General features: G+C 39.2%; 1 protein-coding gene across 3 annotated transcripts in view; it reads right to left on the bottom strand.

Annotated features, from left to right (window-relative positions):
• The window catches only part of LOC149837844 (magnesium transporter MRS2-F-like), a 107986-nt gene that overhangs the window by 16422 nt on the left and 66844 nt on the right, over positions 1 to 24720 (bottom strand). Inside the window, exons 5-6 of one of the 3 annotated variants that reach the window (XR_016431921.1) lie at positions 14287 to 14431; positions 12049 to 12130 (exon numbers count right to left, since the gene is read on the bottom strand). Coding sequence is in view for 2 of the 3 variants with exons in the window: in XM_090006220.1 (XP_089862346.1) it covers positions 14272 to 14431 (160 nt within the window). In the remaining variant the exon portion in view is untranslated. Of the gene's footprint in view, positions 1 to 12048; positions 12131 to 14262; positions 14432 to 24720 lie in introns of all 3 variants that reach the window. The other 2 variants (XM_090006219.1, XM_090006220.1) reach the window with 2 other exon arrangements.

Here is a 24720-nt window from a genome sequence, read left to right as displayed (position 1 = left end):
GTTTTCCACGTGTTCATACTGAGGAAGTACGTGTTAAAATGTATCATTCAACATTTGTAATATTATATATATTTCATATATATAAAGGATAATACATATTCATATATGGTATATATGCATATGTATTATCCTAATTATATATATAAAATATATATTTCTCTATTTATAGGCATATGGGTAGTTTAGACATTTCACAGTTTTACGCATATTCCATTTGGAATATGTTTGTAATTTTATTTTTATTTTTTTTATTTTTCTCTTTTTTGTGGTTTGCGCCACCTAAGGAGGCTCCCCAAAGAGTCGTTGGGGAGCCCCCAACGGTCACAAATGTGACCGTTGGGGGCTCCCAACGACTCATTTGGGAGCCCCCTATGTGGCTCCTCTCTTGTGTTATAAATAGGGGTCTCTCCCTTGTAATTCCTTCACTCCTTGGAGGAGCTTATGCTCCATTGTATAGGGTTTTTACCCTCATCTTCCTTTTTCTTCAATAATATTCAACTTATGACTTTATGTCATATTTACCCCTTTTATGGGTTTATGTATTAGCACATGATGTGCTTGTGTTGTTCCCTTGAGTGGGTATATTCGCACTTAATGTGCATGTGTATGGGTTCATTATCGAACCTAAAGTATTCAAAGTCACTTTCTAACATGGTATCAGAGCCCGATTACGATGGGGTTGTCTCTTGGCGCAACGGAAAGCGTGGTGCTCAAGAAATGGTGAAGTATTCATTGTCCTTCTCTTTTTTCTTAAGTTTTCGGTATGTATCTCTTTTCATTACATATTATGCATTATGAAACTATTTTTTGCATATGTAGTGTTTATAATAGTTGAATCACCTCTTTTCACATTTCGCATGTTCAATTTTTTTAAAAAATATCTCCTTTTAAATTTAGTAAACTTGTTTTTCAAATATATAATTCTTGTTTATATGTTTATCAATTACTCATCACATATAAATAGTAATTTATGTTCTTTCTTAAAATTGTCTTCAATTATGTGGGATTTATGATGATTACATAAGTATTTCATAAATTAACTTTTAAAGATTATATATGATCTCTTGATTAATGATCTTTGTTTAAAAAAAATCTTTTCTCTCATATAAAGTCTAATTGGTTTTGAGTTCCTCTCTTGTTTATGGATTTTAGTGCATTTTTTTGAAAAATCTTGATATAATTCTTGTATAAGAATCTCTCACATCTAAATCTTTGTTATGAATCCTAAGTAGTTATTGTTAATGATAACTATTTATGAGAACTACTAAAGATGTTTCAATGGTTTTGGTTTAGTTAAAGGATTTTGAAAAATTATTTGTGATAAATATGTTGTATGAACCATTGTGTTCATTAGGAAAGATCTTTTAAAAACTTCTCACACTATATAAAATGCATAATGTATCTATTGCATCCTTTGGTATAAAAGATTTCATTAATTTTTTAGTTTTCTTCTAATGATAGAACTTTACAAACATGTTTGTTTGTATTTTTCATATAAAGTTTCAAAACCTCTTGATTGTATCTCTAAGGATGCCTACATTGGCCATAATATGGTCTTCTTTGTCTTAAATTGCATTTATCAAGCATATAATTACATAATTAAAAGCTTGAGAGTCTCAAGCATTTGCTTCCATTTTATGAAATACATGCATTATCGCATGTTTATTATTTATACATTTTTTTGTATTTTGTTCAAGTGTTGTGTGAGTGCTTTTGTGCACTTCTTCTATAAAGTATTTATGCTTGTATGTGTATTGTCTCTTCGTAGACATTTTCACATGGTACTCTTTTCAATAAAGAGATGTTTTTATTGCCTCATTTAGGGCTTGTGTTTATTTTTTATGAACTTATAAGATTGTTTCTTTTATCATTATAAATGCTTCCGCAATATCTTGGTACATGTCCTAAATTTTCACATTTAAGATTATTGCCATTTTACATCTTGGTATACATATAATTGCAAATTATAAAGACTTGATTTGTTTCTTGGAATATTTCAATTCCTTTCTCACACATGACATAGCTTAAATATTTCATGTTGTGTTTATTGAGTCTTTTGATAATGATCATGATTGAACATAATTTTCGTATTTATTATAAGGCATATTGTTGTGATTAATTATGTTCGACCTTTGAATCGGCCCTCTTTTTAAAATCACATATTTGGAAAATGATTTCCCTAAGTGTTCATTGCCTTTTTATGACATTTATTTATATTCATCACATGTTATATGATGCATCGATCTTTTTTGTATGGCCTTATTGTTATATTAGAGATAATTGTTAAGGTGAGTTAAGGGCACCTTGTGTTATGTCATTCTAGATTGTCCACTTGCCATATTATAGATGGTGATTGAGGTGAGTTATGGGCACCTTAGGACTCTAGAATGATTTGGTATATGATCTCTAATTATGAGTGTGCCACTCATTGTTATGTCATTTTAGTTTGTCCACTTACCATATTATAGATGGTGGTTGAGGTGAGTTATGGGCACCTTGGGACTCTAGAATGATTTGGTATATGAGTGTGTCACTCGTTTGATGTTGGCCATTGATCTTTTGGATGCTCTTATTTAAATATAAATGTGATGGATATATGATGTTTGAAACCTTAAAATGTTTTAAGGTATATTAAAATCAAGGTTTTGGGGATTATTGCCCAACCTTTTATTGTTTATGAATCATATGAGTGCATTTGCACATTTATGTTTTGTGCTTTTGTGCACAAGTGTTCTTGGTGTGTGTATATTCACACATTTATTCCAAAATGATATTGTTATGGGTATTCTTTTTGAAGAATATTGTTTCAAGGTTTTATTTATATGTTTGTCATTACAAGTTTTATTGTCTCAAAAGTCTTCTCCTTTTATGCCCCTTATCTAAGTGTCATCATATGTAGACAAGAATTTTATTACACCTTCGTGTGTTGGTAGCCCTTTGTTGGCTTTTGCTCTCTTGGTCTAGTAGCTGAACACACTTGTCTTGAGTGTTATTTTATGTAGACAAGGCACGTTGATTCACACCATGGTGTGTGATTTTAGTCCATGTTGGCGTTTGTGTCCTTGTTCTAGTCGCTGAGATGTATGCTCATGATTGACTTATTTCACTCATTTCAAGTGTCATCTTATGTAGACAAGAGATGTATTGTGTTTTAGCCCATGGTTGACTTGTTACTTTTGTTCTAGTAGCTGAACATACTTGGTTTTGAGTGTATTTTTACGTAGACAAGAGATGCTTTTGGTCCATGTTGGCATGTATTCTCTTGTTCTTGTCGTAGATGCACTCATTTCAAGTATTATTATATGTAGACAAGAGGTTCTTTTGCACACCTTTGTGTGTGTCTTTGGCCTTTAATGACATTATATTTATATTCTTGATCTAGTAGCTTATACACTTGATTTATGGGTTTTGGAGGACTAATGAGGTAGTTGTTTGTAATGGATGAACTATTGTTGAAATTTGCAAAATTTCATTCATGACTTGTGTTTTAAGATATTCAAGTGAATCATATTTTTAATATGCATATTTTAAAATCAAGTGGATTTTTTGGCATTTAATCTATATATTAAGTGCTTATGGTTTTTTGGCCACTTTTGTATGCAAAATGTGTTTTTTGTCAATTGAGTGAGATTTTCCTGAATGGGTAAGATTCTCTAATCAAATAACACTCTTGTGTTTATTTTGTCTAAAGTATGCTTGGAGACTTCGTTTCTCTTGTTTGGCACTTCATTACATGTTTGAAGCATGTTCATTAATGATTCTTTTAAGTATTAATTCAATTCATGATAATATATGCATATGCTCTTTATGGCCTTTTAGGATCTCATTCAATAAAGCATATGTAACTTATGCCTCTTCGTAGGTTTACTGAGGTGTCCCTTAGGGGACCATTGTGTTATTCCCCATTATGGGGTTATGTTTGTCCAATGTTGGACTTTATGAATGCATTATGCATTCTTGCAATTCATTTCCGCATAATTTGCTTCCGCTCACTCTTTAACATGATATTTGATTTTTTGAAACTTTGGTTTTCTAAATTTTATTTTCATGCTAAAGTAATTATCCTATTATGCATAAATTTTGCACATTGTTAGGAATGTTCCATTTTGAGTAAAGTGCAAAAATATTTTTTACATGTTCTTTGTTGTTGTTCATCAGGATCTTGAAGATAAGAGGAAAAGAAGTACCTTGGATAGATCATGGAAGGTGCTCATCGTTAAAGACGTTGGAGGAAGACATTTGCAATGACATTCGTACTGAAGGCTCTTGAAGCCTTAAGATTCTTCCTCTTGCTTTCTTCAATCTTTTCGTTCCCCCACGCAAAGCTTGAGGGGTGTTAAAATGTATCATTCAACATTTGTAATATTATATATATTTTATATATATATAAAGGATAATACATATTCATATATGGTATATATGCATATGTATTATCCTAATTATATATATAAAATATATATTTCTCTATTTATAGGCATAAGGGTAGTTTAGACATTTCACAGTTTTACGCATATTCCATTTGGAATATGTTTGTAATTTTATTTTTATTTTTTTTATTTTTATTTTTTTTGTGGTTTGCACCACCTAGGGAGGCTCCCCAAAGAGTCGTTGGGGAGCCCCCAACAGTCACAAATGTGACCGTTGAGGGCTCCCAACGGCTCCTTTGGGAGCCCCCTATGTGGCTCCTCTCTTGTGTTATAAATAGGGGTCTCCCCCTTGTAATTCCTTCACTCCTTGGAGGAGCTTATGCTCCATTGTATAGGGTTTTTACCCTCTTCTTCCTTTTTCTTCAATAATATTCAACTTATGACTTTATGTCATATTTACCCCTTTTATGGGTTTATGTATTAGCACATGATCTGCTTGTGTTGTTCCCTTGAGTAGGTATATTCGCACTTAATGTGCATGTGTATGGGTTCATTATCGAACCTAAAGTATTCAAAGTCACTTTCTAACAGTACGTTCACGATCCATCACACATCATTCACTACGATGATGTGGACATTCACGGAGACTTGACATTCCAAGAAAGACCGGTAGAGATCATTGGTCGTCGTAACCAAGTGCTGAGATCAAAGACTATTTCTTTTGTGAAGGTTCGGTGGCAGCATCATGAGATTGACAAATGCACTTGGGAACCTGAGAATGATATCAGGAAAAAAAATCTTGACTTATACTTTAAGTCTTGAATGCAATAAAATTGCGTGGACAAAATTCTTTTAAGAGAGGTAGGATGTAAAACCTACGATATATATGTATATATATAACATCCGGACCTGGGTCAGATCCGGAATCGACCCGGACCTGAACCGAGTCCAGGGAAAACCCTAAGGGTTTTCGCTTTAATTTTTTTTTAACGCCTGTGTCCCTCTCCTCGTGTAACCACGGGCCTTCGCTCTTTTCCCCTCTGCTAAAAAGGGAAACCCCTTTGGGGTTTCCCAATTTGCGCCCTCTTGTGCCTTTGAGATCAAGCAAGGGAGAGGAGGAAGCCCTCACCCCTGCGCTCCTCCTCCTCTCCCTCTCGAGTGTGCTCTCTCTCTCTCACTCCCAGCGTGCGACCAAACAACGGCACAGACGACCTCATATCCAACGCCTCTCAGGGGAACCTGACGCCGACGCTCGCCGGTTCTCAGGTAACCCCCTTACCTTCTCTCTCTATTCCACCCTCTCGATTTGTGTTGCCGGAAGGTCGACAGCCCTTGTCGTGCCCTCCTTCTCCCCCTGTCTTCTTTTCCCCCTCTGAATTTTTCTCTGTTGCCAAAGGGCCGGCAGGAGACTAACAACCAATGTTGTGCCCTCCCGCTCTCTTTGTGCCTACGGAAGGTCGGTCGTGCCTTCCCCTCTTTTTTTCGGCGTTGTTGGAAGCCCTGCCCCTTCCCCATCCGACAAGGGCCTCAACCCCTGCCGATTGAACCTTTAGGGCAGGCAGGGCGAGGGCCTGCCTCTATCGATTTTTCGGCAAGGGGCTTCACCCCTGCCGCTTGAGTCATCCATCTAGCAAGGGTTTCACCCTTGCCGCCTGAGATTCTCTGTAGGTAGGGCGAAGCCCTGCCTCACCTTGGTTGGGCAAGGGCTTTTGCCCTGCCACTCGTCTTCTGGCAAGGTCGGCAAGGGCCAAGCCCCTACCGCCTGTGCTTGTCTCAATGGGTTAGCAGGACCAAGGCCTACCGTCCCCTATTCATTTGACAAACCGGCAGGGGCTGAGTCCCCTGTCGTATTCCTTGATCGCAGCAGGCTAGTAGGGGCCAAGCCCCTGCGCCTGTGGTGTCCTGGCGAACCGACAGGGGCAATGCCCCTGCCGCCAATGACTGCTCGCAAGGCAGGGGTTCGACTCTTGCCCCTTGCGTGCTATCCATCAAGGGAGGGTACAACACCCTCCCATTTTGTTTTCCGTGTTAACGGAGGGGTGTTGCCTCCAGCGTGCAGGGAAGGGTCCCTGCCCCTTCCTTGCTGTTTTCACTTTACTAACTTTTTGTCCCTCGTAGATTATGCAACGGATCCCACTTGCGCCTCGTGGCTCGAGCACGTCATCACCTACACTCGTAGGCACTCGCAACGACGCAACCTCCCGAGGTAAGAGAAAGTTGCACGATGACTTTTGATGAATGAAATAAAGTATTAGGATTATGAGATAAAATAATTGATTTTTCATGTATGCGTACATGTAGATATATATGACTTGTGACTGTTTGTCTTTATTTTCCTGAAGTTTACATGTTTTCCTATATTCTAAATGCACAGTCTTGCTCTATAGTAAATTCCTGTTACTGCTTTCTTGTACTTGCTTTCTGTTGACATCGCACCGTAGATACTTAGTTTTGCTAGTACATGGTTGTTCTTTTGTCACCCTCAGGCAAGCCTCACAGGGTGTGAAGGTGCGCGTACGACATTTCACACCTTTTAAAAGGGGTGCAAAATTGAGTACATGCACTGTAGTGTCGAGAAGAGGGCTTTCTTGGTGCAAGGCTCAACTTCTCGAGCACGAAAGCCTACTTTTAAAAGCTAGTGTTCTCTTTGTGAGTTGCTAGATGCAACTATTTGCACCCTGAGTCGGTTACTTGGGAGAGATACTCAGATCCACGACGATCCTGAGACTTGTGTTCTTGTTTTATAGAAACTACGCTTGCTAACTGAAATAACGTATATTATATCTTATGAAACACAGTGTTGGGTTATCTTTCGAGAAACCCATGATCTACCATCATAGCCGGACTCTTAAGACAGGTACGGTATGTACACTACGATGAGTAGTATGAGAGGTCGTTGAGCACCTCGAATTGTGCAATGATCACTCCGTTGAAATAAATAAAGATAATGATGTTCGCCTCCATAGGCCAAACACCCAAAGAGAAATGCATGTCAAGTTGAAACCAAATGAATTGCAATATATAAAAATGTTACCCTCTCATCGTAATCGTACCTTTAGATAGGTACGATCGTACTTTTGGACAAGTACGTCACGCTGGTGTTACGATGTTTGGATGATAAAGTTGTGACAACCTCGAAGCGTGCATATAAAACAATGCTGAGATCACATAAATGGTGACAACTCGCCTTCACAGGAAAAATGCTTGAGTGGGTCTAGCCGACCTGAGCATGTAAAATGAGGCGACGATTAAGAAACCCCCGTCGTGCCCATTCGACTCTCACAGTTCATCAAGAGAGAGGATGGATAGTACAAAAACTACGATGAACAGGTTGTTAACAACCACCCCACGGGCAAAAGACTCGGCTTTCCTAGTCATCGGAGTTAGGGAAAATGGGACTACCATAAATTATCCTAGATGGTAGCTTCCAGGTACTTTTACAGAAGTTGGATGCATCTATGGGCCATGAATGCCTTTGGAGATTTACTCTCTTAGTCACTGACCGTCCCCTTAGGTGCGGACTCAGTCAATCACCCGGGTTAATGAAAAATACTTGACATAATAAACCCCCGGATCGGTCTCGGTTGTTTCTACGTTTCGCGTCTGTCGGTACCCACAAGCCAACTAATATCAGAACTTAAAGAATATTCTGTTCATAATAGTTATAGACTAATGAGATTCATACTGCTTACAATATTACTTATATCTTGGGATGAATATCTATTTCAGTACAGTAGTTCTTTGCATATGTTGCTCATGCTAGAATAGATTTACTTTCTCACATTTCAATTACGCATTTTAATTACTGCTTTTAATAGAATAAATTGTTTATCTTACGAATGTCTTACTTTATTTATTCTTTATTGTTTGTTCATGCACCTACCAGTTTATTATTAAACTGACCCATTTCATAGGTAGGTGACGAGTAAGACCTTACAGACGGCCGATGATGCAATGCAACTTGGCTCGAGATTTTCTTCTTTTTGCTGACATCTTAGCTCTGTGTTTTGAGTTTTCTATAGATTTTTGGATTGTGGAAGAAATGTTCATTTTTGTAATAAACTGCAAGTTCTATTAATAATTTATGGTTTTGTTCCTCGCTTCCCTTGAGTAATTGTTTTATGGGTGATGATGATTTGAAAGCTAGCGTACCCAAAATTTGTCAACTTGTGCTCCTTTCTAAATTGCTTATGCTGTCGATTTTAAAAGTCAAAATCCTAAACTTTGAAAGGTTTTTCATTGATGTTTTTTGAAATCTTTTGGAGCGTTACAATATTAACATATAAAATGCTTTAGAAAAAGCATATCTTACAAAGGGGTGAGGCTTTATTTATAGAGCCTCACATGCATTGAAGGCGTTGGACTGTCTCCTCAACAGTCCATTGAATTTACATAATAAAAAAACAAAAATAAAGAAAACCAAAAAGACGTTACAATCCCTAGTGGACTGTATTAAATTACATATTATTAAATGACCAAAATACCCCTAATATATGTATATTGTATAAATATTCGTATATCAGTTAGGTATGAATATATACACACTATTTTAACAAGTATATCACAATAGTCTGATCACCTAAACCATTCTAAGTTGCTTAGAAAACATATCCACAGGTGTTGGTCTAATCCAGATTATAGATGTATTCTATATAACTTGGTAAAAAACAGGCTTTAGTTAAGATACTTTTTATGTTTAAATATGTTTTTAGAGCAATAAAAGGTCAACAGCTCATATTGTACTAAAACTTAATAATGGAAAAAAATCAAACTTTTTGGTTACATTGATTTGACCCAATGCGTGACTTTTTAGTTAATAAACAATGATAAACGCATTTACAGGTTTGGATTCTGTAATTGTGTTTTTTTGGTGTGTGTGTATATATATATATATATATATATATATATATATATATATATATATATATATATATATAGAGAGAGAGAGAGAGAGAGAGAGAGAGAGAGGAGGTAGCTGCTAACCATATTTCTGGCTAACCAGGCTTTCGAAAGGTTTTTCCATGTTTTCTTAAATCTGACCTTACACGTGTTCTACATATTTGATTTTATAGGAATCAACTCTTGGATCATCCGATTCCGATGATACTCAGGTATGTTTTATAAGGTTAAAAAAATCGAAGGTCTAAGATTTTCATATATATTCAAGGCTTAAAAAATCATGTTTTTAATCGAAAAAACATGATTCAAGTGTTGCTTCCTAGTAAATCGACCGTGCCGAACACATCTGTACAGTCAGATTTAAGTAAAACATGAAAAAATCCTTCAAAACCCCGGTTAGCTAGAAAATTGGTCAGTAGCTACCACCTCTCTCTCTCTCTCTCTCTCTCTATATATATATATATATATATATATATGAAGCAGATTTGCTAAAGTCATTTGTAGGTATAAATGCATCATTTTTATTTTTTTCAGTGTTTTGGTTATTTTTCATGAAATTAACCTTACATATGTGATCTGCATGCTTTTCGTAGTGGGAATCAGATCTAAGATTGTCTTGTTATGACAGGTTTTAATAAGGCTTCAAAAATCAACGACCTACAATGTGCAATACCTTCTTGATCATAAAATTGTTTTTTCATCGAAATAACATTATTCAAAAGTTGATCCCTACTGTTTTGAACATGCTGAATCCATCTATGAGGTCCAATTGAATCAAAACAACATGTGCCATGGTGACCTAGAGGCATTTCTACATACAAATGTTTGTAGCAAACATTTTCCCAAATATATATGTACTATGAAATACAGGATCGAGAGTGGCTTCACTTCTATATATAGGTGAGAGAGAGAGATAATGGAAACATGTGCCTAGAGAATGGCTACTTCATGTAAAAGGGAGAAGGTTAAGACTGCCTCCAATCCACCCCTCCCCAACACCCCAAGAATAGAGAATCACAATTGTTGCACATGTGCATACCATGTCTGTATGGAATTTAACCTATTCATGCATTTTCAAATATAGGGACACATAGATGGTTTATGCATGGCGTATTTAATCTAGGTCATGTTTCCATCTAGCAATTTGGATGTGAAAAGCCTTTTCTTTTTAATATTTTAATATGTAAAGTTCCAAAGGATGTTCGAGAATAAATGAACCATGATAAATCCATCAGACACAAATACACAATATTTTACTCATTGATACCAATTTTCTTGTGTGTGTGTGTGTAAGCCCTGCAGTTAAAGCGTACATGAAGAAATTTCTAGCCTATTAGAACCAAGATAACCCCTGTAAAAAGCATAGCATGAAACAACATAGACTGCAAAATTTGCTAATTCCAAATTGTCAGCTAATAGAGGGAATTGCTTGGCTTTAACATGTACATGCCACTCAACCTAATAAATCGAAGGCCAAGATGGAATAATATGTTTGGACTTCGGAGCTAAATGGTATTTTTCTATATAAAATTGACATCTAGACCACAACATTTGATCTACAAGGACACTTCTTGGAAACACCCATAAGGAAGAGCATGGCTTCTGGAAGTTGGACTTCCTCAAGTATAATGATGTGGGAAAAGGATAATACGTAGGTCATCAGACCAGGGACACCTAATAGTAGGGCTTCTTTGACCTGTGGTCCTATTTATTGAAAAAATCACATTCAAAATCAAGTAATTGGAAAAAGAGGGCAAATTAATTGATAATTTGACACAAAGAAATATTAAAGTAGAGAAGAGATCACAATAACCAGAAATTATTTGAACACAGAAAGCACTGTTAGCAATTATAATATACCAAATGAAGTACCAGAACCAAGCTATCAAGAGAGCTTGCCAAACGTTGAAATAATAAAAAACAAGGATAATGTAGCAAATCTGATAGACCATGTCAGCTGCTATGGTACTCAGATGATACCACTTAAGAGAAAAAAAGGGAGGCTTACAGGAAAAAATCATTCCTTCTTCAAAAGCAATCATGATACAACTAAATTCAATAGAATAATGCAAAAATTAATATGCAACACCATACAGAAACGAACTGATCTAAAACCACCAAGTAGAATATAACCTAACAATATGAACAAATACAGCCTATGTCATATGGGTACGGGTGCAGGTGCGGGGGTGCGGCAAAAATATAAAAAATTATATATATATATATATATATATATATATATATATATATATATATATATATATATATATATATATATATATATATATAGTCCAAAAGTTGAACATAAATGACCCTGGTGCGTTGACTGCACCTAGGGTCAGGTTGACCGCATCGGGTGCGGGTGCGGCACCTAGTTGGAGAATCCCTGTGACATATAGGGCAAAACAAATTTCTTGGCGATTTTTTTTTAAGTCCGAAAATTGGACCAAAATGACCCTGGGTGCATTGACCGCACCCAGGGTCGGGTTGACCGCACCCGATGCCACACCCGCACCCGCGTCGCGTCAACGCGGGTGCGGCACCCTGCTAGCCGAATCCCTGTGACATAGAATACAGCTAACTAGCATTTGCACTTATCGCTAATCAAACAGCAACCACCAAAACTTCTGTAAATTTCCAGCCAAAATCCAAGCCACACCACAAGGTATTAGAACAGAGTTCAAAAACAGTCAGAAAAACAAATAGGAGATATTAAAGCAACAGTAAAATGCAAAACTAAATATCAAGATTTTGCAAAATCCTGCACAAGGTCTCTACTCACCTAGATCATGAATACAAAGTACAGAGAACATCCAAAAAGTTCCTCAGATAATTCATTCCAGTGAGCACGCGCACGTGTGTGTCTGCATGTGTTTAAGTGAGTGAAAAACATGCTGTAGAAAGTGACTGAAAAAGTGGAATTTTCTGGATGATCGGCATAAAACCCATGGTATTTGCACATTTCAAGCACCCTTTCCAGAAATTTGGCCAAAAAGAAAAAAGATCAAATTTCTCAGCAAGGAAACTATAGATCACAATTGAAGTGTCAAAATAGAACAATCAAAGTTGCAAAGTTGATGTTCAAAAGCAAATCATATCAATTCCTTTTCATATTTTCTTTTGGCAAATTCTGAAGTTTGCTTAAATGAGGATGTCAGCAGTTAACATTGATATAGATATAAGCAGATGGAGGCACAAACTCCATGCTCAAACAATCATATACCTTGAGGTCTCATATCATACAAAAAGCATAAGAATGGACATGCAACAGAGAAGCAGCAATTAGGTTAAAGTGTGTATCAACTGGGTCCCTAGTACAGTCTGGATTTGTGTAACACACATACTCGTGTATATGTAAAGTACATATCATAGTCACCTATATCGTTCAAGGTATTTTCTCAGTGAGGGTATTTCTCATAGATTTTCAAAAGATGGAAAATCTTGGGAGTTTAAAAATATTGAATATATATACATAAGAAAAAAGATAAGAAAATAAGTCTTTCATTATTTTTCTTGCAAAAATATAAAGAAATAAGTTTTAGAAGGTTTTAAAATATAAAAGAAACAAAAAATAGAAAATGTATGCTTAAAATACTAAAAAATGAGTTTTTCCCAAAAATATCATGATAATATCACAATATTTTAAGTATTGGTAATATTTTGAAAATATCGTGATAAATTGCAGACGATATCGCTGATACTATCGCGATATTTTCAAAATATCGGCGACATAGGTGGCACTGTTACATACATAGTCACATACATACATTATGTATGTACACACACGCATGCATATACATATGTGTATGCATGCTACTACATGCATATACATACATATACATATGCATATTTATAATTATATATATAATCATTTATTTATTCCTATTCATTTTCTCTCATGCAGATGTGCACACCATATCAATGATTGTGATCTCATTCATTCATGCATTTTCAAGTAAATTGGACTATATAGATAGTTTTAGCATGGATCATTGAATATGAATCAGGTTTTTCATCTAACAATTTGGATATAGTTACATTTTAGCAGCCCGGCCTTTCATATTTATCCCAATCCAAAAGTATGCTAATATTTAAACTTATTGCTTCAAAATCTGATCCAAAGAAATGAACCATGATAAATCCATCTACGTGGTCAGGTTTACATAAGCCTGGTGTGGATGCACAAATACACCTGTGCACTACTTGTTCCCAATTTTCTTAAAATTGTCACTTTTACAGTCCATGACTCCATGTCCATCTTGTATTCTGTTCCCACATCTGTATCCATGTAAAATAGATTTTGCTAAAGGAAAAGGAAAACAAGGTGCCTATTCATAATAAACTACACACTAAAAAATTGCAAATGATATAAATGTACCCAAAGTAAAATATAATAAGACAAAGAAGAGCAACAAAAAGAAAATTGCTCACCTATGAATAGACAAGTGTAGAACTACATACACCAACAAATAACATTCATTTTCCTCATGGAATTCTTACTGATATATATTTTAATCATTGACAAAAGGATTTCATACATTACTAGGATATTCTCTTGTTTCTTGGACTGAAAAACCCCCAAAAAAGTGTGCTTCTTTTCTATTGAAGCATACCATAAATCATGGCATTTCCCAATGTTGCAGTTCATAAAGTCACCTAAAAACGTTTTTCTCTACCTGCATCTATTAGTCTCATTATGTTTCAACAGTAATATTTTGAGAGCACCATATCTTTGCAATTGATGCACTCAGATCTTCACTTGGATGAACTTTTCATGGGGCCTTCCTTTTTCTAGATTTTTAGCTGTTCCTCCATAAACTATTCATGATCCAACACAAATTTGTCAGGAATGTAAAAACAATGTACTTTTATGTTTCATACACTGATTACAGTTTAGATATTTATGTCTTTGATCATATATTGTATTAGTTGATTATAGAATAGCTAAGAAACATTCAGGAAACAAATAGATAGACCAGTTAAAAAAATCAGTCACCATTAGTAACTAGACAGTCTCTACCGTTGACAATTTGTTTAAGATGCCATCTATTTGCACGAAGTAGGCTTCCAAGAGCATCTCTAAATCTTCAAAGTGAAGTTTAGTAACACTTGAGATTTCATTGATATTTTTCATCCTCTTGTTGATGGTGTTAAGATCTTCATCCCTGCAGTCACAAAGATAATAATGCAAAGCAGGTCATTCAACAAGTGAAAGACTAATTTTTAGTGGATCTACTGAAACCATGTGTAATGCTTTACCATCATTGTTTCAAAAGTTCCCAGGAAATGGAACGCTGTTTACAAGTTTTTTTCTGGTTAACATTCATTCTCAGCACTTTTGATTAAGAATGGATGCAATTATTCACTTTAATACATTTATGAATGACCCATTGAAACTATGGTGATTAAATGATGTGCTCATTTTCTCATATAGCTAATCACACATAATGAAACATATAACATGGGGGAGAATAAATTATCATTCGTTTCTTGATGAACCTTAGTGTAAATACAAGTATAATGACATTCAGTTCAGGTAATAATTTCTTGCACACTTTGAGAACATAAACCGCACATGGCTGATTCTAAAGGCATTTGAAACCGGTTCAGGGCCTCAAGCCTAGCAGCGAACAAAACTAAACACAAACTGGTTATGTTCAACTCCCAGGTAGAAGTAGAGTTGGCAGCTGTCGTTTTGAGATGCAAAAAGGAGAATTGCCTATTAAATACCAGGGCATGCAGCTATTTAGAGGGCTTCCAGGCAAATCCCTTTGGAGGGACATGGAAACAAAGTGCAATGGAAAGCCCAATCATACGCAATGTATTATTCATTGTTAGCAGAATGAGCTACCCTTATCAAACAGGTTTTAGGGAGCTTACAATCATTCCTAATGATTCTTTTTAAGATGCCAGCAAGGACGGAAAAGAGATTCTCAAAGATGCTAAAGGACTTCCTACGGAAGAATGTCCCAAACAGCAAAGGTCTCATGGTGTGGAAGAATGTTACCCAACCAAAGTAGAGAGCAAAGCTGGGTATCCCAAACCTCAAGCAGATGAACAAAGCTTTATTGGGCAAGTGGTGGTGGAGACTTAATACTAAAGATGGACCTTAGAGGAAGCTTTTAGCGACAAAATACAGACTCATTGATCAGGTGTGGAGATGGGCCTCATAACAAATGGAGAGGGTCAAGGTGTATAAACTGTAGAGGTCTCATCTCAGTTTTTGAGGATTTCAAGGCTAATTCAGGTATTCATGTGGGATACCTATTAATTTGTATATCAATACATATATAATGTATATAATATATACATTATATATGTATACTATGTCACAGGAATTCGGCCAACCAGGTGTCGTGCCCGCGTCGACGCGACACGATGTGGGTGCGGCACCCGGTGCGATCAACCCGACCCTGAGTGTGGTCAACGCACCCAGTGTCATAAATGTCCAAATTTTTTACTTAAAAAAAAGAGCCCGATGAAAAGGGGATGAGAGGAGGATTAGGGCAAAAAAACTTTGCCCTCTCCTCCAGACTCCGATATTGCGACCCGTCTCCCAACCCCGACGCTGACGACAATTACAAGCTACCACCATCCAACGACGCCTCCTCTCCATTTCCAACCTAGGTACACATTCTATCTCTCTCTCTCTCTCTCTCTCTCTCTCTCTCTCTCTCTCTCTCTCTCTCTTCTCAGCTACCTCTCTGTCTCTCTCAATCTCTTTCCAATTTCCCTTTTTCCTTTGTTACTGTGTACCTTTCTCTCTCTCTCAACTTAATCTCTTTCCCCACCTCTCTCTCTCCCAGTCTCATTCTCACGAATATTTTAGAAAATATCAGTATATTAACATATATAAACATATCGTATAAACAATAAGCAAAAGTATTTTTATTGTGTTAATACCAGGTTAAAGATGTGATATTTAAAAATAGATAATATTTTAAAAATAATCAATAGCATTTTTTGTTATAATATTGTCATTTGAAAATATCACTAGTTTATCACAATATTTTCAAATTGTGGGTGATATTTTCATTAGTGTTACGGTTGTTACCTGTTAAAACTTAAAAATTATATATATATATATATATATACCCTCCCGCACCCAAGTTTTTTTAAAGTGCCGCATCGTCGCACCTGCACCCACACCCATGTGACATAGTATCTATATGTGTATTGATATACATATATATATACTTATATTTATAGATTTATATAAGATATTTATGCATTTTTTTCTTTTTATTTTGTATTTGTAATAGGTCATGCCCATTAGGGGCATTTTTGTCTTTTTATTTTTTAATTTTATATTTGTAATATGTCATGCCCATTAGGGGCATTTTTTGTATGTTTTTTTTTTTGAATTCTTCTAGCCAATGGACTAGCCCTCTGGATTCTCCTCTCTTCTATATATATGGGAGCTCTCCCATATATCTAGTATGCTTTCCTTAAGCTTTTTATTCATAAAAATTGTGGAAACTTGAATGAGGTGCACCAGAACCGAGGCAGAAAAAAGGAGAGAGAGAGAGAGGTCGGCTGAGAGAGAGAACTCGTTAATTCACCTTAGGGCTAATCTGTAATAACCCGAGTAAAAAAAAATTGTTTGGATCCGGGCCGGATCCGGACCCGGATCCGGACCCGGATCCGGACCCGGATCCGACCCGGGTGATAAGTCGGCTGCGTGCTTTTAAAAGCACGCAGCGACGAAGGGGGGAGGTTCTCGAAACCTCCTTCCCCCTCTCGTCTCTCGGTCTCTCTCCCCCGACCGACTCCCATCTCTCTGCTCTTTCCCCTCGACCCTCTCTCGTTGGAACTCACCGCCAGAGCCGACCACCTTCGGCATCCACGACCGTCGCCGGAGACCCCCTCCGCCGCCGCCGTCGACTGCCTTTGTTCCCTCCGACGTTGCCATCGTTGACGCCGACGACTTCCAGGTACGCTCCTTCTCATGTTTTCTCTCCTCTCCTCCTTTTCTTCTCCTTTTCAGTCGGCAGGCCGGCAAGGGCGACACCCCCCCTACCGCCTGTGTCTGACTGGTTGGCGGGGGCTTTTGCCCCTGCCTCTCGCCTTTTGAAGAGCCAGCAGGGGGCGCCCCCCCCCTCCCCCCCCCCACTGCCGCTTGTTTTTACTCGGTGAGCAGGGGTTTCCAACCCCTGCCCCTCTCTCCCTCTTTCTCTAAGTTCACTGGAAGGCCGACAGGAGGCCAGTGGGCCCTGCCATGCCTTCCCCTACCTCTCTCTTTCTCGTTCTGGGTCTAACAAGAGGGTGGTGTCGAGCACCCCTCCTGGTCTGTCTCCTCTTCGGAGGGACGACAGGGGCGAGGCCCTGTCATCAGCCGCTCCAACAGGCCGGCAGGAACCAAGTCCCTGCCGCCCCCGCTCACTTTTTCGGCAGGCGGCAGGGCTGCCGCCTGCGTCGCTTCCTCTCAGATAGAGGGCTCCCGAGGGAGGGCTCTCGGGTGTCCCTTGTGCTATGGTTGGCAAGGTGGCAGGGCCCCCTGCCTGCCTCTTGTTCAGGCAGGTCGGCAGGGGCCGAACCCCTGCCACCTCCTTTCTTAGGGTTCTGGGTAGGTTGGCAAGGGTCGAGCCCTTGCCACCTCCCTGAGTTCGGGAACGATGGCAGGGGCTTAGCCCTTCCGTCGTCTCCCTCTCTTTTTCTTGATTGGGTGGGTAGGGGTCGAGCCCCTGCCACCTCCCTATGTCCGAATAGGTCGGTAGGGGCCAACCCCTGTCGTTTCCCTGCGTTTTGGTTGGCGGGGAGTGGTCGAGCCCCTCCCTACTTGTTTATTGCGTAGGGAAGGGGTCGGCTCCCTCCCTATTTCCGTGTTTCGCTGGGAAGGGGCTGAGACCCCCCCTTCCTCTCTCTATTGTTCAGGGGAGGGCCGAGCCCTCCCTGTGTTCTGTTTCTGCTTGGTAAACAGGGGCTCATCCCCTGTCTTTGTTTCTCTTTGCAGGACAGAACAGGGTCGTCGCCGCTGTCCTTTTGCAGAGATGGCAGAGGACTGAGTCCCCTAGCCCTCTTTGCATATTCGGCAGGCAGGGGCGAAGCCGCCCCCTGCCTCCCCCTTAGTGGCTTGCAGGGAAGGGCCTCGCCTGCTTGCTCTCTAGGCAGGCAGGGCGAAGCCTCCCTCGTTGTCTTCTTCAGGCAGGGGTGCAACCCCCTGCCTCCCTGCTTCTTGCACTTATGGCAGGTGCACAAAGGCACGATGCCCCTGCCTCTGCTTCCCTTACGTCAGGACGGCGACAGTGCCCCTGACCTTCTATTTTTGGTATTAGCTTGCTAAGATCGTTACTTTTGCAGCTCGTGCGACGGATCCTGCTCGCGCTCCGCGACCCGAGCCATCCATCGCTTATACTCGCAGGCGCCAGCAAGCTTCCAACTCTCAAAGGTAGGGGAAGATTGCACGGAAGACTTGGATAATTGAATTAAGTTCAATTAACTAAAAAAAGACCATTAAATGAATATATATATATATAGAAATATATATATTTATACGAGTACGCATTTAACTCAAGGACACGGTTTCGCGATCCTTGTCCTTTACTTTGCTGTTGCGCATCGCACAAAGGTTTTGCGTTGCACTCCTGCTTAGTCTTTACTTTGCCGTTACGCATCGCGCAAAGGTTTTGCGTTGCACTCCGGCTTAGTCTTTACTTTGTCGTTGCGCATCGCGCAAAGGTTTTGCGTTGCACTCCTGCTTAGTCTTTACTTTGTCGTTGCACATCGCGCAAGGGTTCTGCATTGCACTCCTGCTTAGTCTTTACTTTGCCGTTGCGTATCGCGCAAAGGTTTTGCGTTGCACTCCTGCTTACAGTCTTTACTTGCCGTCGCGCGTTGTGCCGAGGTTTTGCGTTGCACTTCTGCTTACCGTCTTTACCTTGTCATTGCGTTTTGCGTCTAGGCTCTTGCTTTTGCATGTGTTGTTACTACCTTGCTATTGCAGATGACGCTCAGGTTCTCGCTCATTGCATACGCGTTTGAGGAATCCTCATGGAGGATGCAAGAGACATTTATCACTCCCTCTTGCGACAAGAGTTCAGTTGGGAGCTGACGATACACCTTCGTCTAAGGAGAGGGATACCTCGCAAGGATCCTAGCTCTTCGTGTGCGTAGTCCTGCAGAGTCAACTTGAGATTTTAGGGAGCTGCGCAAAAGCATCAATGACTGCCCCAAATCGAAGCATTTGGAAGGATGTGATTGGCTGGTTTTGTTCGCCATTTTGGCATATCTCGGGTGATCCCGAATTGGGGTTCGAGCGAACTTCTTAGCGGGTGTTCTGTTGAGAAACCCGTATCCCGTCTATCGAGGTCAGTATCGAGTCATGCGAGACATGTAGATACCCCGATAGCGGATGAGATTCGAGATAATCATATGCATAATGTTGGCACAAGGTAATGCTGTTTCAAAAGATAAAATAAAGTTGATAAACATTACATTTTTGTGAAACACTCCTGTTGGGGCTTCTATTGAGGAGCTATACCGCTTCATCCTAGAGTACTTGTAGTCGTGCACGACACGTCTAGTACTGCGATGATCGGATGAGACGGTCGTGCGACCTCGAACAGTGCTAAATGCACAATGTTGTAATCACATAAATGGCCTCGCTTTCGCCTTCACAGGCAAGATGCTCGAGTGATTTAAAGACCACAACATAGGATGGGTCGTTAGTTAAGCAACCCCTAACGCACCCATTCACTTCTGGTTGTTCTGTCAAGGGAGAGGACAGAGCGGTACAAAAGTCCAATGGACAGGTTGTTAACAACCACCCCACGGGCAGATGATCTGGCCTCCCCAATCATTGGAGTTAGGGGAAAGGGGCTACAATAGTTAGCTCAACACTTCTGCAGAAGTTGGATGCATCCGTGGCACTACTTTTCAGCCTCTGGGGAATCCTCTCTCGGCTAAAGCCGTCCCCTTTGGAGCGAACTCAACTAGCTATTCGGGTTATTGAAAATACATAGAATAACAGATGCCCGAACTAGTCTCAGTTGTTTCTATGTTTTGTCTGCGCGTACCCGCAGGCCAGTAATATCGAAATATAAAGTTTGTTCACACTGGTCGATTGTTTGCTTGCTTGCTTACTCGGTAGTTTAGTATGCTACTCGTTGAGTTGTACCCGCTTGTCGAGGCGTTACTCTAGTTGTTAAACTGCTTACGCAGTTCTTTGCTAAGTAACATCTAGCTTCTCATACTAGTTAAATGCTTATAATAATAGCATTATGCCACTTGCTACATATTAGCATGTGACTTGCTTTATCCCTTGGTCGAACGGTTTGGTGCTTATTGTAGCGTAGCACTTGTTGGCTTGCATCTCTTATGATTGATGTGATTGCATATAGCGCGTAATCTACGAACTGGTGGTAACTAGGATTGATGTGGCCGCTTGTCTTATAAGCTGCTTACATATTGTGATATAATTGCTGTCGTATGATTGCTTATGAATGGCTTGTGATGTAATGGTTGATGCCTTACGATTAATTTAATTACTTGCTGATGGACTGAGCCATTTGATGGTAATTGTATGTCTTACGAGCATTGTTATGAGTGCTTGTCTTATTCAGTTGTTTTGTTTGGCTGTCGGATAGAGTTAGTTACTCTTCGCCTATAGAATCAGCTGGATTGCCATATCTGCATGTTTTCGTGTGTTTTGTTTTACTATGTGAAGTGATACAATGTATATTGCTAATATACATGCTTGTGCCCATATTGTGGCTACTGACCCCAAAAACGGTCAATCGTTCAGAGCAATCGATTGTATAGATGCATGTATCACTGAGTATGGTGTCTGTTGATGACCTGATCTCCAAAGGATTATCTGCGAGGGCGGAATTCCTTGCGAGGTTATACATTTCCCAGACCAGGTGATCCAGCGTTGATCTTGTTGATTGTAATAGTGGCTATCGACCCTGAGAGCGGTCATTTCTGTTGATGCGTGTATCGCAATGATTTTCATTGGATATGACATTTGTTGGGAACCGGCTTCCCAAAGGTTTCCTTGTGAGGTTGTACATTTCCCAGATCGGGTAATCCGGCTAGAGCGGTAGAATCTCTGTGAGGATGTACACTGTCCACGAACGGGTAGCCGTAAAGACGGTGAACTCCTGTGAGGAAGTGTATGGTCCAAGACCAGGTATACCCTCTAGAGAGGTAATTCCTTGTTAGGTCGTATATCTCCCGGACCCAGCGATCCGACGTGGATCTTGTGTTTTTGCTTACCATAAAAAGTTATGGTGAGCTGTGATGCTCTTCTGAGATTGTTTGAGATAGCCAGTTATAAATTTATAGCTTTGGTTTCCTGTTTTAGCATGATTACATGCAGGACTCAGATGTGAGAATCAGATCATTAGCGATTTGAGTTAGTGATAATGTTTTGGACCTTCTACGGAAGGGTGGGCTTTTCTGAGAAAGTATGACGCCTTAGTGAGTCATAACCAGCGACAGTTGGCTGCGTAAGGCTTTGAGAGATGAAAATACATTAAGGTTGTTCAGGACAAAGCGTTTGTTAGAAGTCGTGAGAGCGACAAACGATGTCTTGATACTGATTCAATGCAGAGACCTCCTTCTAGGAACGAGAACAAGCTAGTTGCGTGGTGGTTCACAGCCTACGATCAATTGAATCATATGCTGCGTTTGTCAGTTGCACTGCTTACTTGCTTTGAACTGCTTACGCGCTTGCACTGCTGACTCGCTTGCACTACTGACTCGCTTGCACTACTTATTCGCTTGTACTACTTACGCGTTTGCACTATTCACCTGCTTGCATTGCTTACCTGTTTAATTGCATATCTGCCGCGTAACCTACTGAATTAAAGGTACATAATTCAGTTTCATGTAGTCTCTCTTGTGCACCTACTAGTTTTTCACGAAATTAACTCATTTTATGAGTACAGGTGATGATTAGGTACACTACGGGCGATGGCGCGATTGCAAGATGGCTTCAAGACTTCTTTTTCTTGCTCTTAGCTCGCGTCCTGGACGTTTTGGGTTTGTAACAGATTTTCCTTGGGATATCCGAATCTTATGAGTTTTGGTTCTTTTAGCTAACGTGCCCAAAGTTGTCAACTGGACTTATGATTTAACAAAGAATAGTCTTCCGTTGATTTCATAAACAAACTCTGAAGGAAAGAGAATTTTCTTAGTCTCTTGCCTGTTTTATGAAAGGTTCGCAAGTTTGAAATTTTGGGGCGTTACATAATCTCCTCTAAGTTAAATAGAGAGAAGCCAATAAAAGAAATTACATACAAGTCCCTCCTTAATTATGAAATATCAAATAACCTACTTTTTAATAAAGCTTAAGCTTAAAAACTCAATAGGACAATTAGTCTCAACACTCCCCCTCAAGCTGGAGCATAGATATCAATCATGCTCAGCTTGTCACAACATTTTGAGAAATTTGGTCTAGCAAAAGGCTTTGTAAACATATCTGCAACTTGGTCCTCCAACTTTAGATATTTGGTAGCGATATGACCAGCTTGAACCATATCTCTTACGTAGTGACAATCAACCTCAATATGTTTTGTCCTCTCATGAAAGACAGGATTGTTCGCTATATATGTGGCTGCCTTGTTATCACACATCATTGTCATGGGAGAGGAAATCTTCACCTGAAGATCATTTAGTACAGTACAAACCCACATTAATTCAGCAGCAGTTTGGGCCATAGCCCTATATTCTGATTCTGCACTTGACCTAGCAACCACATTTTGCTTCTTACTTCTCCATGAAATTAGGTTATCTCCGATAAACACACAGAATCCTGTGGTAGATTTTCTATCCACTACAGATATTGCATAGTCAGCATCAGAGTAAGCCACTATTTCCAGGGTTCCACCTTTCTTGAATAATAACCCTTTTCCAGAAAAAGATTTTAAGTACCTGAGAATCATTATTGTTGCATTCCAGTGTACTTCAGTTGGTTTGTCCATAAATTGGCTAACTTTGCTTATTGCTAAAGCAATATCAGGTCTAGTCTAGGTAACATATAGTAGCTTCCCTACCAGTGAGCGATAGCTTTTGCTATCAACAGGTTTCGACCCTTCTTCAAACAACTGAACTTTATAGTCCATGGGAATATTTGTTGGTTTAGCTCCCAACATTCCAATTTCTTTTAATAGGTCAAGAACATACTTTCGTTGAGACAGAACCATCCCTTCACGGCGCCTGGCAACTTCTATTCCCAAAAAATATCTAAGTGAACCAAGGTCTTTTATAATAAAATGTTTTTGAAGATAAGCCTTTGTAGCTTCAATATCTTTCATATCATCTCCTGTAAGAATGATGTCATCCACATATACCACCATAACAACTATACCTGAATTAGTTTTCTTAATAAATAATGTATGGTCTGCCGCCGGCCTATTAAAGCCAAAACTTGACATCACTTCAAACAACTTTTGAAACCATGCACACGGACTTTGTTTCAAACCATATATCGCCTTTCTTAATCTACACACCTTCTAACACTCCCCCTCAACCTCGAATCCAGGAGGTTGTTCCATGTATACTGTCTCAATCAGATCCCCATATAGAAATGCATTTTTCACATCTAATTGACACAAACTCTATCCATGGTGAACAACTACTGAGATAACAAGGCGAATGGTACCCATCCGTGCAACAGGAGAAAAAGTTTCAAAGAAGTCAATACCATAAGTCTGAGTATACCCTTTGGCTACTAATCTGGCCTTGTACCTTTCAATAGAACCATCTGATTTATATTTTATTGTATATACCCATTTGCATCCAACAATGTCAACATCCACTGGGCAATCAACTAGATCCCATGTATGTTGAGACAATAAGGCATCCATTTCTTCTTGCATGGCCAGCTTCCACCTGTTATTGAGCTCTGCCTGTTGATAGTTCAGAGGAATAGTTTCAGCAGATAAGGCTGAAACAAAAACTTTCATCTGATTTCCAATTCTGGCATCGAACACAAAATGAGATATGGGATATAAGGTACATTGTCGTGTCCCCTTCCGTAGAGCGATTGGCCTGTTATTATCATCATAAAGATCACTGTTGTCAGTAGTACTTACCTCAAGAGAAGAAGAAGATGAAGGCATGGGAGGGGTTGGAGCTCTATGCACATATACCAATAGAGGATTATGAAATCGTGGAGATAAAGGTTGGTTTGGTAATGGGGGCGCAAATTCCAAAGGAAAAGGAGGTACAGGAAGTAGAAATAACTTAGTTGGATCAACTTGCATATGAGTACAGGTACTAGAGTAATATGGAATGAATTCCAAGAAAGATACATCCGCACTGACATACTCTCGCCGAGAAATTGGATCATAACATCGATATCCCTTTTGATTTTTGGGATAACCTATAAACATGCATTTTGTAGCATGAGCAATTAATTTATCATGGTCAGGTCCAAGTTTGTGCACAAAACAAACGCATCCAAATATTTTAGGTGAGAAAGAGAAGAGTGGGGCATTTGGATTTAGGA

The sequence above is a fragment of the Nuphar pumila genome, chromosome 5 (assembly GCF_984573655.1).
Source record: "Nuphar pumila chromosome 5, dmNupPumi1.hap1.1, whole genome shotgun sequence".
NCBI lineage: Eukaryota > Viridiplantae > Streptophyta > Magnoliopsida > Nymphaeales > Nymphaeaceae > Nuphar > Nuphar pumila.
Note: the sequence above shows the minus strand (reverse complement) of the source record. Positions and strands in the feature narration are given on the sequence as shown.